Source organism: Argopecten irradians, chromosome 16 (genome assembly GCF_041381155.1).
Source record: "Argopecten irradians isolate NY chromosome 16, Ai_NY, whole genome shotgun sequence".
Taxonomy (NCBI): Eukaryota; Metazoa; Mollusca; class Bivalvia; order Pectinida; family Pectinidae; genus Argopecten; species Argopecten irradians.
The window spans coordinates 21108393-21123907 of record NC_091149.1 but is presented as its reverse complement, the minus strand read 5'-3'; the positions used below and the strand labels follow the sequence as shown (position 1 = coordinate 21123907).

Below are 15515 nucleotides of genomic sequence, written 5' to 3'. Positions count from 1 at the left end.
ACCAAAGTCCGAAAGTGTTTTTTAAAGATACAATGTGGTGTGAGATGGACAGTCCTATCACATTTCAATGGCAGATCAGTATTGCTTAATGATATTCCCTTGTCAGCCCTTTATACCAAGGTCACCTTTCACTTTTGTGACAATAGTTAAGGAAATAAGCTTAAACAAAGTGGGTTTTTTTCATTATGAAAGTAAAAGTTCATTTGCTATTTGGCATCTTGCTTACAAATGCCCAAATTGTACATATCAAAATTACCAAAACAAACATTTATGTATATTAACACAATAAACACGCTCACTTCTCCACAAAGATGATTTTCATGCTCATTTTCGTCAGGAAATTAAACTAAGTTTGGTTTGGTTTGTTTATTTTTACGTCCTATTAACAGCCAGGGTCATGTAAGGACGTGCCAGGTTTGTTGGTGGAGGAATGCCGGAGTACCCGGAGAAAAACCACCGGCCAACGGTCAGTACCTGGCAACTGCCCCACATGGGATTCGAACCCGCTTCCCAGAGGTGGAGGGCTTGTGGTAATATGTCGGGACATCTTAACCACTCGGCCACCGCGGCCCCTATAAAACTAAGTACTGATGGCAGACTTTCAGGTTGGCCTGTGCCTCTGATGCTAGAATCCGTTTGATTTCTCCAGACAGGACATCTCTTTCATAACTCTCAGTCAATCACTTATTAAACCTTTTAGTGTTTTTTTTTGTTTTTGTTTTTTTTCTCTTGTCTTCGGCGGCATGCTTCAGTGATATAGCACTATAAAAAGGGCAACAGTTCCACTATACAAGAAGTCACAACACAAACATACCGCAGTCTCCCAGTACACTCACCTCGCACAACATACACGCAACACACCGCATACATGGGAGGCCGTCCTTACATGACCATAGCTGTTAATAGGACGTTAATAAATCAAACAAACAAACAAACTCTCTAAAAACATGAATAAAGTTAAAGACTGCTCTCTTTAACAGATCTGTTAATTTGCCATACGTAACACTGTTATGTCAGATTCTGACTTATATATGAAATGTGGATTTTAGTCTTATTTATCATCACTTTCATCTGTATCAATATTGAAATTTGTTACAATTCTGCTAATTATAGATTTATTTCAAGATAAATACGTGCAGAAGTTCCAAATGCTTGCCTTTTGTTGAGTAAAAATGAATGGGAGTAGGTAGGAAAACAGGGAAGGAACACATTTTACTTGTTTATAGTAACAATGAAACAAAAAACAAGTCACACATTCTTGAGGTTTCTCATGTGATCCTTATATGGTGACTTTTTAGACTACTTCCATCGAAAGTTCCATTTATTATAGTCAGGTCCTGATTAATTGTGTCAACTAAAAGGAATGATGTATGAAAAAATATCGTCTGGATATGCAAACAAGTTTTCATAATGGTAATATTACAATTAAATCACTATTTACTTCTAAAAGGATGCTAATTTTCACCATTTTATACATTAAATTTCGTTATTATATTACTTACCACCACATGGCCAGTATCTGTGTCAATTTACCACCATCAAGCTTCCCAACAGTAAATGCATGTGGAATGTCTAAAAGTTAAGGTAGATCAATCTATGTAAAAAAAATCAAATCAAGTTTATAGAAACAAAACATCAAAGTTTCTTTAATTCCATTAGATGTGGTTGTTATAAGCAATTTAATTTAATATGCTAAACAGAATTTTAGAAATAAAATCAACTGCTTTTAATTTAGAAGCATTTAATATAATAGTTTCAACTTCAGGTAAATTGTTAATGAATCCTATTTGACTATATTTTTTATTTAAAAAAAATAAAGCTAAAATACACAATAGCAATTCATACCTTGTACAAAGTAAACAAGATATACTTTAATGATGAAACAGGGATGCTGTTAATATCAAACAGTACTTTTAATAATTTCCAAAGGATTTCTAAAATCTAACAGGATAACACTTTATCTCACCTTAGATCCTATACTTTTGAACCGGAATCCTATCCCAGTGGCCCAGACACTATAACTAAGGGAAATATAAGACAATGCAAACCACTTAGATCCTATACCCTTGAGCAAGAATCCTATCCCGGTGGCCCGGACACTATACCTAAGGACAATATAAGTCTTTATTATCTCCCCTTAGATCCTATACTTTTGAGCCGTAATCCTATCACAGTGGCCCTAACACTATAACTAAAGGAAATATAAGACCTTATTATCCCCCCTTAGATCCTATGCCTTTGAGCCGGAATCCTATCAAAGTGGCCCTCACACTATAACTTAGGGAAATATAAGACTTCATTATCTCCCCCTTAGATCCTATACCCTTGAGCTAGAATCCTTTCCCTGTGGCCTGAACACCACATGATTAAAAGGGATATAAGTCTTAAACATATCTCCACTAAGATCCTAAATATTGTCGACATTATCAAAGAAAATAATATTTTACAACACAGAAAATTAATAAAATTTAGAGCAATAACTCAAATATGTCAAATGCATGCATGCATTTTGCATGTAAATAAAAGAATTAAAGACAGCATTGGCTAAAGTAACATCACATGAACTTTGACCCCTTTGTCCAACGGGTACCCAATAAAAGTCCATGTCCCTATAAGCGCCCCCTCCCCTTTTTGCAACCCAGGTATAAGACTTAAACTATCAAAACTGCAATGATTTAAATGATTAAGCACCTTTTTATTTTTTTTTCAGTTTTTTTTAAACAACCTGGGTGCTAATGGGTCGAATACGGTATGTAATAATATTGCATTATACAGGTGACTGCTCTATTTATCTCTTATGATATATATGTCTTATAATGTATCGGGTCTTCATGATGCTATACATGTTTGTTGTATGTACATCTTATCAATATCTTAGGAAAAGGACATTAGACAGAGCTAAAAGTCTTGACAACAGTCTTCGACGGGACCCAGTTAAAAAGGGTCACTTCAATGAATATGTTTGATATCGGTGGCGCTGAATTGAGCTAATAGGCCTCACCTTTACTCAAAACGCAAGTTGTGTTAAATTGTCTTAAAATAAATATTAACAGTTGAGCCATATTTTGTCAATACTTGCCATTTTCTCAATTATAGAGAGCTTGATGTCCTTTAAAGAGGTTTTAAGATTAAACGTCATGCCGAAGTGAAAAAAGTGACATTAATTAAAATTATAACCTAGAAATCTTGAAATCTTACATGCCTAATCCTGTCTTTTGTAGGACAGTTCTTCTTTTTGGTAGGCTGTATTAAATTTCTCTTCCTACTGAAGTTGTGATGATTCTGTAAAAGAATGTATTATGACATATTAGGTTCTCTCTAAAAACTCTATATATGTAAAAATTTAAAAGATAAATTAAATTCTTGGATTTAATCACATTACAGTAAGTATGTTGTAAATTATCATCCATATTTAACAAAGTCTTTAGTAAATCTACAAACTTACTTTTCCTTCCCTTTGAATTGTTTTCTTTCTCTTTTCTTTTCTTCCATTTTCCCTGTCCTTTCCCTGATGACATTCCAGCACTTTCCTCCCAACAATAATGAAGGGAATACCATTGTTTTCCACATGAGGAACAATATCCTTTTGTGAGTACTAATCTGATTCGTAAACAATGGTAAATAAATTATAGTATATGTATTAGTTCGCATGTTTTACGACCTTCAACCGGTTAAAAAATAGATTAAACGCTATTTTAAAGTCTTTGCAAAAATGTTTAATCGACCATTTGTTTTTCATTATTGCTGAATGTAGATCTATAAGATCTACTACATGTCTGCATTTACCCGACAAAGTTTTCTTTTTACAGAAATCAGAAAAAAATGTGGAATGATAGTATATAATAGATATTTGAGTTTAAATGTTCACAAAAAATAGGCCTACATTAAAAAATTCTCGCCGCTGACCTTCGATCTAGCTATCTCAATATAGAATAAATATTTCCCGGGAATAAGATATTTTCCGCTCGGAATGACGACACAATTCCCGCCTTTTGAAATATTTACATCGGTCAAACGTTTGTCAGAAAAGGGGCTTATCCTTATAATTATACTGACGCAGTTTGAAGCATATGTTACTTTGACGCTTAACCAGTTCAACACGGTGCGGACAAGATGGCTACTTCAAACTCCTACGCTGGCAACAGTCAGGATCCGAATAAATCTGACTTGAAAGTCTATCCGCGCTGAAAAAAAGCAGAAGCAATACAAACCATTTCAATGCATCTATGCAAGTGGAGGACAATTTTTGGCGTATGGCTTGTTTCTCTCCAGATATTTTTGTTTATTTGTTTTAGTTTTACGGCCCATCGACAACTAAGGTCATTTAGGGCCAAACTATAAGTCTGGCATTAATATCAGAATAAGAAAAGGCAAGTAAGGATAAAAACACAGATTGTAAACGTTTACACAGGAAAAAGTGCATACACGTTTTACGTACGTTATAAAACGCATGTAAAACGCATGTTGAGGACCACGCATGTAAAACGTACGTACGAAACGTATGTAATACATGTGTTAAACATGCGTAATACGCATGGTAAACAGACGTAAAACATAAACGCATGTAAAACGGACGTATCAAAACATGTGTTATACATACGTTTGATCCTATTACAAAATCCATCTTTTTTTTGTTTTTATGTACATTTACATTGTCTTTGAAGTTGCACCATATATTTGTCATTTTCAAAAGTAAAGTTTAGTTCTATTTTATTTGTATTTTCGGTTTCTGTCCAATGACTGATATCTTTTCATACAAAGTATGTTGCATAATTTCATAATCTTTGATTTTATTTTTCCTACATCAATTTGTCCTTAACGTCACTTTATCACTTACATTTTAAAGGCTGAAATCTTCACTGAAGTCGTGCCCAATGTTCAATTGTTTTCAAATTCTGGCTCAGAGAGTATAGAAATCTTAAAAGTTAAAAACTTCAGATGTTTAAACAGAATCTCAGAATAACATTTAAACCGTATTCTATGAATATACAATAAATAAGAATTTCCGGAAAATAAATTTGTCCAGCCATTAGAATCTATCGTGTTATAGCACAGGTGTCTGCTTCTGGTTTTGAAAACATACAATAACCTACCCCTACTATATAGTAGGGAAGGTTATTATTTTTTAAACCAGAAGCAGGCGCCGGACTATGGTATCGAGGATGATCAAACAGCAGTTGTAGACCTACTACATTGTACATCATGAAGCGCTGGTCAGCTGATATTGATCATATGTATTCAGAGCATTAGTCTTCAAAACTGTTAAAATTTAAATATAAAAAGACGGAATCCACATTAGCGGTTTTACTTCTGTTCACAATCAGTAGATGTACATATAATTGTAGACCTAAATGTATCATCACACGATATTGAAGCTGCTTTATTCTATCATGTGGCTAATATGAGGTTCACTATAAGTTGGTAGAAGACATATATAGATAAAATGAAACCAAACCATAGAGGCTATTAAACATGTATTTGCATATGGGAGTATCATTTTGGAAAAAAAACAAAAAACAAAGAATTGCAGGTCTTCAATAACATTGATAAAAACTATTGTTTTACGTGGATTTGTAGTGTTATTTTAACAGACGTCCGTTTTTACATGTGGTGGAAAACAAACGTATGTAAAACATATGTTTAACATACGTTTAACACATGTTTTGTTCAAATGTACGTTTTACGCATGGTGGCCAAAACATACGTAAAACACATGTTTTAAACATACGTTTAACGCATGTTTTTTCAAACGTATGTAAAACATGCGTTGCACTTTTTGCTGTGTATTTGATAAAAAAAAAAGGTTTGCATGGGATAAAATACTTTTGGCTAAAACACACGAGATAACTCATGCAATGTTGATGAAACGATGAAATGGTGAGTTGATACGATGATATGATGAGAAAACGTTCATATTTTATCTAAAATACCGATTTCTTTGAGATATTGAATAAAGTGTACATGTCGGAGACATCGTAGTACTTATCTCGTATGTGCTTAAAATCAATACAGTGCACTAAAATATGCTCCACTGTGAGAGGAGAATCACATGCATTGCATGTGGGAGGATCCCCCCCTCTCAATAGATAGAAATGTGTAAAATGTGTGTGTCCAGTTCGGAGCCGAGAGAGAACAACTTCCTCTCTGCGGTCTCTCAGACTGGACAGTTTAGGATTAAGTGTAGGTTGAATTTTAAACAGTTTGTTGTTTGTTTCGGTAGGCCTATTGTAACTTTCACTATTGGAGGATTTAAAATTAAGACGTTTCTTTTCCTTTTCTTTTTTAAATTTTTTAAATTTTTTGGAATGATTTTTGACGGATGAATTTTTAGCAAAATTTTTGGCAAAGGCGTCAACTATTTCGGATTTCGAAGAAAATATTTTATTTTTGTTAATGAGGTGGGAGGATGGTGTTGCTTTTCTTTTCCTAATCATTTCCCAAACTTTCTTCGAAGATGTATTGGAATTAATTTTTGAGACGTACTCTTTCCAAGTACTTTTCTTGTCGGACTTAATAGACCTTCGAGCTTTAGCTCTCCATATTTTAAAATTGTTATAGTTTGAGACGGTTGGCGAAGCCAAGTACCGCCTCAGAGCTGCATTTCTACCAGATCTATTGATAAATGAATCATTTGACAGAAGGAACTTTGTAGGTTTTGGCACGGATTTTGGTATGGTTTTTGTAGCGATAGAAGTGAGCGCTTCTGTGAAAATTTTAATGGGGTCATCGAGGTTCAAAAAATTATCCTCGATGAGCTCCTCGGCGCATAAGGTTTTAAACTGAGCCCAATCCGCCTATGTAAATTCCAACGAGGAATAGGCTCCTCAAGTTTTGGTGACCCTATATTTTTTAATATAATTGGAAAGTGATCGCTTCCACAAAGATCATCGTTGACCCTCCAATCATAATCCAGAAGAATTGATGGATGGCATAACGATAGATCAATGTGGGTAAGCGAGCCAGAGGCAGGGTGTAAATATATTGGGACATTGGTGTTATAAAGACATAAGCTGTTTTTTATCAATAAACTCTTCGATACGTCTACCTCTATCGTCAGTGCCTGGGGAGCCCCAGAGGCTATTATGACCGTTAAAGTCACCCATGATAATAGATGGCACTGGTAGTTGTGATACGATGTTACTCAGTTCATCACAACTAAATGGAGTATTTGGAGGTAAATATATAGAACAGACTGTTATTTTTCGGTGAAGAGTTGCGCTTATAGCAACAGCTTGTAAGGTGGTATTTAGCTGAATGTGTCTGTGAGGGACGTTTTTATGCACCGCTACCGCCACACCACCTGATGCGCGGCCACCAGTTGTTGGAGTTTTTGTGTATTGTGTAAATTGTCTGAGATTGATGGTGTCTTTCAGCATTATTTCTTGAAGGCAGAATATGGATGGGTTTTTTGTTTGTATAAGATGTTTTAATTCTTCTATGTTCTCTTTAAATCCGCGTATGTTCCATTGTATAATAGTGTTTGTCTCTATGTTGGTCCCTGAGGATAGTTTGTCGGACTGACAGGACTACTTGAAGTAGGTTGTTTGGTGGCGATAAATGTGTTGTCACCAAACTCGCTGTCGTCCGATAGAACATCATAGATGTTCCGTCCAAGGATAGGGTCATCTGATCCCTTACTGGGTTTGTTGTTTGGTGCAGGGAACCTCGCCAGCTTTACCTTGGTGGTTTTGGTCTGGCGTTGCTCCTGCGGTGGTGTATTAGCTGGTCGCTTGGCTTTATTAGGGAGTTTTTTAACGTCAATAGACGTTAAAGATAAAGCACGTCACCTTCACGGCCACAGTACTGACATACCATTTTCCGTCTACAATTGCTCTCATGATGGCCGTACCTCTGGCAGTTACGGCACCTCAATGGATTAGGGATGTAGACAGTGACATTGTAACGTTGGTAACCAACAGTTACGCTCTGTGGTAATGTTGGAGTAGCGAATGTTAAGATAAAAGTGTGTGTCGCAAGCTCCCACTTTTTCTCGTCATGATGCGTTTAACATGAGAGACCGGAATGTTCTCCTCTTGGAAGTATGACAGTATGTTAGCCTCATTGTCATTGCGCAAGGCTGGGTACCTGATTACCCCCTTGCTGCAATACAATGATGAGTGTGGTTTTACACACACACTGAGGCCGGCAAAACTGTTGGTTCCAAGGAGGTTCTCCGCTTGTTGCTTGCGGAAAACCTCTATTAGGAGATCACCCGATCCCAAAGGCTTAACAGATTTGACATCGCCGGCAATGCCTTTGATGCCCTTTCGCAATATTAAGGGTGATAAACCTGCAGTGGTCTTGCCGCTCTTTGTAGAGGACATGACCAGAAACTGTGGGAATGTGTTTGCTGCACCGCTTTTTGTTTGTTGATTTGTGGTTGATTCCTTTTGGGGAGATTTTGGATGTAGTTCATTTTGTTTGTTTTTGTAAGCCATCTTTAAGAGTTTATATTATTCGCTAGCTGTGCCCCCACCCACCTCGGAGCCCAACAGGGGGGACACTCATGATGACATGGATATTCTACGTCAAAGTGTCAGGGATACACAGGTAGTATACTCGGAAGAATATTTTGAACGAACATAATTCAAATCATGCTTGCGACAACACGCTTACGAGATTAATAATAAATATTAGTCCGGTGTAAGTACACCCACAAGATCAATCAGAAACAAGACAATCCAAACTAAACTCACGATTGACCCTAAGCCAACGCCTTCTTGGAAATCTACGCACCAAGGGCTCGGCATGACCAGCCGATTGATAATATAGGGCCCATATTACCTCTCGTCTAACCGGAGTCTGAAGCCAAAGTAGTGTGTAGCAGTAAAAAAGGAAGAAAAAAGAGCAAAACCTATTTAACCACTAGGACCTTCTTCCCCCGGATACGAGATGCAACCCACGGCAAACAGGTTGGCTCACATTGGAGCTACTGTGAAAGCCTTCAGCTACACTGACATCACGCAGACGCACATCACAACCCAGAAAGTGGTGTGCATCCGCAAGAGACCAGTGCACCCAGTCTCGGGACGTGGACCCAGCTTTCATGGAGACCTCTCTCCAGAGAAACACTCTATTTATCAAAATGCCGAAATGCTCAAATCACCGGTGAAACTTGAAAATGCTGCAGTGGTGCCATCCAAATTTGAGCCAGGAAAACAAACAAAATGCAAGTTCGCAAAGCATTTGATTTTGCTAATTAATGACATTTGCGATTATTTATGCTTAGTATTTTTAGATTTCATGTGTGTTTAGATTACATTTATGTATATTTACAACTACCTCCTTAAGTTTATGACAAATCGGTCACATATATGACTTATTTTGACATGCTGTTTTATGTCAAAAAATCAGAGACTGAATGCATTTGGATAGTTTGATAAACTATACATCTTTTGACTACTATGTGAGTGCGTGATATTCATGTAGAGAAATTCATATAAAAGCCTTTATCAATTAATAATAACAGTTCAGTGTTGAAAAATAATTCAATTATTAGTATATAAATTATTTCAAAATTTCAGGAAAACCTAATGATGACCCAGACCATCCAGATTATGTACCATCAATGTTTAGTTATGGAGGAAACAACCAAAGTTCACAAGCTTAAACAATGAATCGCTACAAAAGTGCTGCCAAAAAGAAAACTGCGGTTTGAAACACCCGTTCGGTCAAAACAAGCAAGATAAGAGGTAAAACCACATAAATCATCAAAGAAGGAAAATATAGGAACTTGTACTTTCCCCTTTTCGGACCATGAGGATAATTCAAACCTGAATGAAGGTTTTTGGTCAACCCCCAGTGACCCCACTATAAAAAACAATGTCTTCCTCAGAGAGAGAAGAGTTGTATATAGAATTGAGAACAATTTTTACACCGGACTCCCATGGGTTGTGTTCACATCAATCTTCACATACCTCGTAACATTCATGAACAGGACTCCACTTGTGAACAAACTCTCATTTCGTGATCAGTTTTTTTGTAACTCTTTGCAAGTTAAGATTCAACATGCCATTTGAATACCTTAGTGATCAATGTCAGATCCCCACATCAACAATACACGACATGTTTTGGAGGTGGTTTGAATTTAGACTTTTTAGTTCATTGGCCAGACAGGGAAACGATGCGAAGAACTTTAAAAATAAATTTCCTAGACTGACGTGCATTATTGACTGCTTTAAAATATATTAATTGACCGACCCCAAAAAACTGCATGCCCGAGCACAATGTTATTCCAACAACAAGCAGCATAGTACAATCAAAGTGTAAATTGGATGTAGTTCAATAGGCTCAATAACATTACTTTCTACAGCATGGGGAGGCAGAGTGTCTGACATTGAAATTGTTCGCTCATTTATTTCTCTGAATTTACATCTTCCAGGAGATCAGATACTTGCAGATCGTGGTTTTACCCTACAGGAAGAGTTTGCTAGTGTTTGCTCGGCTGAACTTTGAATTCCAGCTTTTACCAAGGGAAAGTCTCAGTATCAGCTTAGGAACCTGAGACTTCCAAAAAATTCAGGAGTGTACATATTCACATTGAGCGCATTATAGGACTTATGAAAAATCGTTTCAGAATACTGGAAGGAGCAATATCCTTATCGATGATAAAATCTGTTTGTGGTAAGGTCAGTGACGACTGCCAACCGCGCATTGACAAACTTTTTACATGTGTGTGCTGCATTAACAAATCTTGGTGACGGTATTGTATACAAGGATGACTTCAGCCCAGAATATGTCTGTCGACTCATGATCAATAAAAAAACAAACAATGACATTCATGTCAACAAATTTAATGATAACGAACACTGAGACAACAAAATGTGGGTCAAGAAACATAGAAATATACATATATAGAGACATTTTTCTATTGATGCATGAGTAAGAAATGACTAATGTGACTAGATTGTAGACATTAATAGACAATGCGTATAAGCTATATCAAATAGAAACTTTCATATTATTGTTGTCTATACCATAATCATTGTTGTTATTTTTCATTTGATATAAATATTTATTTAAACTATCACAAATAACTGCATTGCTCATACATATATAAGTATATATGAGTATGACTAGAAATGTCTATTTGTGCAGGTAGGGCTTTAGAATTGTATCTGCTGCCTCTATTGCATGATCGTAAAAGGCGACTAAATTTAGGATCTTATCTTTTCTCTTCTTCCTAACTGACTTTATCTTTCCTAATGCCTCCCTTGGCACCGCCTCACTTTTGGCCTTGAGTTGAGCGTTCGCCCTTGTGAGGAAGGCTCTGGGTTCTGTCCCCTGGCCGAGACACACCAAAGTCTATAAAAGTGGAAGTTACTGCTCCTGCTTAGCGCTCAGCATACAGGGAGTGGGACGACTGGTTCGTCCGTTGTCAGTATAATGTGACCGGATGGGGTGTGTTGCTTGGTGCTCTTCGCCTAGCACAAACAGATTTGAAACTACCATACACCGACATCAAACCTTTAATTCAGTCAGCCATCAAACACCATTGGCAACAAAGGTGGTCTACCGAAACAAACAACAAACTGTTTAAAATTCAACCTACACTTAATACTAAACTGTCCAGTCGGAGAGACCGCAGAGAGGAGGTTGTTCACTCTCGGCTCCGAACTGGACACACATATTTTACACATTCCTATCTATTGAGAGGGGAGGATCCTCCCACATGTCATGCATGTGATTCTCTTCTCACAGTGGAGCATATCTTAGTGCACTGTATTGATTTTAAGCACATACGAGATAAGCACTACGATGTCTCCCACATGTACACTTTGTTTCATGCCGTGAGACATAATCGTATTTTTAATTATCTCAAGAGAAATCGGTATTTTAGATAAAATATGAACGTTTTTCTCATCATATCATCGTATCAACTCAACATTTCATCGTTTCATCAACATTTTGCATGAGTTTTCTCGTGTGTTTTAGCCAAAACTATTTTATCCCATGCAAACCTTTTTTTTAGCAAATAAACGTTTACAATCTGTTTTAACCCTTACTTGCCTTTTCTTACCCCGATCTTTATCCTGATAATAATGCATGACTTGTAGTTTGGCCCAAAATGACCTTAGTTGTCGATGGGCCGTAAAACTCAAACAAACAAACAAACAAAAAGTATTGTTTTTCTGCTATTTTTTTTGACCATCATAGAATTATCTTTATACATTTCCATGTTAAGAGTTTTTAACAGATGGAATGCTTTATTTTTAACCTGGAATCAAGGTTTACGACAAACTCAGGAATATTAATTAAGGTACTGTCAGTCCTCAATCCTATAATTGTATGATATATACTATGTGTAGTACCTGTTATATAAATTTTAACAATTTTATTATATTATCATACAGGGCACCTAGTTGAATAAGTGATCATTGATTTTTAGCAATTTTAGAAGTCAAATCAATAAAAAAAAAATTCAGAAATGGTCAAAATATGGTCAACAATACAAATCCTTTACAACCTAATAGAACCTGTAAATACACACAAATTTATTAACTTAAACATGATTTTTCTTCTTTTGATAACAGTTATTGTATTTTCTTTTTCATTAATTGTAGACTTACCAGTGCGACATGAAGACGCGCAGGTGTAAGACTAGCTCGATAAAGGGTACCGATACCCCAGGTGAGTCATATAAATATGTACATAGATCTGTATATATACATGGTGTTAGTCGAGTATCTTTGAATTATTCTGCGTTACAAGCAGACAAATCTTATAATACCTATTAAATGCATGCATTCCTGAAAAGACCCAAGAGTATATATATAATTGTTAACATTTTAACATCAAGGATTGATCAGGGATATATATACAAATGGTATTTGTTGATTAATACTCCTCTTATATTTGACTACAAAAAGCAAACAAGACCTATGAAAATGTGGTTGTTGTAAATTATAGTTCTTACATAATAGTTCTTTCCTAAGGAGAGGAACAGAAAAAGCAAGCCTGTTGTATGTGTTCAAAACTCTGATAATAGAATATTTATGGAAGGTGAATATGGAGAATCCGATGGGAAAATGACATTTGTACTAACTGCAATTATTGAACCATTTGCTTTGCAACATTCCGATGAATCCGATTATGAAACATCAGATTATCAACAATCTTCAGAAAATGAAGATCATGATTACCATCCAAGTAGTTTTGAAGAGTCTGAAAGCAACTCTGAAATGGAGATGGAAAGTGGAGTGTGCCAACAAAAAAAGGCCGAGGTTATTTTCTGAAAGTGAAAGTGAAGAAGAAATAAAACCAAGAAAAAAGGTTATGACAAAGGAAGATACTGATAATGAAATGGTTCAAGATAGTGACTCGGACATGTCTGAAGTAATTCCAATCCAAATCCCTTCCTCTGGACCAATTTCATCAATGAGTTTAAGTTCGGATGATGAAAGTGATGACAGTGATTATGATGATGAGGAAATAAATCGTGATGTTTCAAACAAATCCATATTTGTCAGAAGAATCATGCATTCAGCAACCACAAAGAGAGGAAAGGCTAAACGGTCTGATCGTGTGTATAATTCAAAATGTTGCTGCCCATTTTGTAAAAAGAAGTGCTCCAGTTTTGCCCAGCATATCTTTTCCAAAAAACATTGTGACGAGCCAGAGGTGAAAAAGGTCCTGTCCCTAAAAGGCAAACAACGTAAAACCATGTTAGCAACATTGCGTAGTAAAGGAAGTAACATTCACAACGAAAATGTCATCAAACAGAAGAAAGGAGAGATTCTTTAAGCACGACGAAGTGGAAAAGAACAATTTGATGTAACAAAATACGGGCCATGTCCCAACTGTTTTGGATGGCTTAGACCGAGTGTGTTGGTCAGGCATCAAGCACACTGTCCTGTGAAATCATCTGTACACGTTTCAAAAGGGAGCCTGCTTATGCAAAGTGCTGTTCTAGCAGGAAGGGTGACAGAGGAAGCGAGTCGAGCATTGGTAAAGGAAGTATTTGCTATAATGAACGATGATAAGGTTGGGAGGATTGCGAAATCTGACAGTTTGATAATTGCCCTTGGAAATCAGTGGCTCACCAGAAACGTAGGAAATAAACTAATGAGAAAACACTATGTTTCCGCAGTGATGCGTCTAGCGAGTAGGCTTTTGATTCAGCTTCGGATCCTAGCAACTCCAAGCACAGGAAATAACCTGGAACATTATTTGGATCCAAAGTTCTTTACTGATGTGGCGCAAGCAGCCCTGAAAGTTGCAAGACAGGACGATGACGACGAAGAAAATCTTGAAGCCCCATCAAATGCAATAAAGCTTGCATACGACCTCAAGAGGGTCGGCAACATTAAGTTAGCAAAGGCCATAAAGAATGGTGATGAAGAAAACCGTAAGGCATCTAAAGATTTCCTAAAGCTGATGGAAATAGAGTGGACCACCAAATTGTCGCGCGTCATACTACACGAACGCAAAAACAACAAAGAAAGTCTGCTGCCCTTGCCAAATGATGTTCAAAAGCTTGCAATATACCTAAAAAGGGAATTGGAAACGTTTAACCTATCAGATGCCTCTAATGAGAATTACAGAAAAGGAGTCGTCCTTGCACAGGCCAATTTGATCACGTACAACCGTAGAAGGCCTGGAGAAGTACAAGTAATGAGGTAATATTTTAAAACATGTTAATGCTTTAACAGCAAATGAAGTGATTTTAACCATGAATAATTTGCTTGTATTTTAAGCATGACTTGTATAAAAGAACGTGAAAGTTTATGTCATGTTTAATCTTGTCATGTTTTAAAGATTTGAAGGGTTCTTAAGAGTGCTTTCTACAAATAATTTTGAAGATTCTAAAAGGTTCCTTAACACTTCAAAAAAAAGGGGAAAAAACAAATTGCCCTACTGAAAAGTTAACAGGATGAAATGTTTTAATCTGCAAAACATCTCTTATTGGAAGTGAGGTGACTGATAAAGGCTATGGGTCTCTTGTTATTATTTCCAGAAGTCTTAATTCATATCAATTAGAGTGCACAATATCAAAAAGGTTTGAATTTCTATAAAGGCATTTTGATATTTTTCAACAGACTGACTGCATATGAGAAAAGAAAACCAGGCCTAGATCAGGCAGACGAATTGACAAGTGGTGACCTGACTAAGTTTGAAAAAAAAGAGGAAAGGTAATGAAGATTTTTTTTTATCAGACTAAAAAGAACAAAATGGTTATCTATAAAATATGACCAAAAGAAGCTTTGGATATCAGCCATTTTTGCAATAAATATATAGTAACATATACATACAACTTAGTGACTAAATTATCATGATTCAAGCTCAGGGATACAGTATTACAAATCAGTATATATCATTTAGATTGCTGATAAAGAAGTATTCTATTTGATCAGATGCAAATTTGTTGGTTCATTGTGAAATCTTAATTTCTGAATAATGTTTAATTCAATTTGAAACAGAGAAACAATATATATTTTACCAGAGATTCATATAAGATAGTTAAATTAAAATATTTTTCTTGATCAACAACAGTGTGGGAAATTTGTACCAGTGAT

The 15515-nt window shown here is 36.2% G+C and overlaps 1 protein-coding gene across 1 annotated transcript; it reads left to right on the top strand.

Moving 5' to 3' along the window:
- Positions 1 to 13108: 13108 nt before the first annotated feature.
- LOC138310092 (uncharacterized) lies at positions 13109 to 15135 on the top strand. Its single transcript, XM_069251229.1, has 2 exons — positions 13109 to 14618; positions 15039 to 15135. Exons 1-2 carry the CDS (start codon positions 13894 to 13896, stop codon positions 15133 to 15135), a joined length of 822 nt encoding a protein of 273 aa, XP_069107330.1. The 5' UTR covers positions 13109 to 13893.
- The last annotated feature ends 380 nt before the right edge of the window (positions 15136 to 15515 follow it).

Excerpts from the sequence above, each read along its gene's own strand:
- LOC138310092 (XM_069251229.1), top strand. The coding sequence starts at position 13,894 with ATGCAAAGTGCTGTTCTAGCAGGAAGGGTGACAGAGGAAGCGAGTCGA. Across the intron at positions 14,619-15,038 it reads GGAGAAGTACAAGTAATGAG|ACTGACTGCATATGAGAAAA; the intron begins GTAATATTTTAA and ends ATTTTTCAACAG.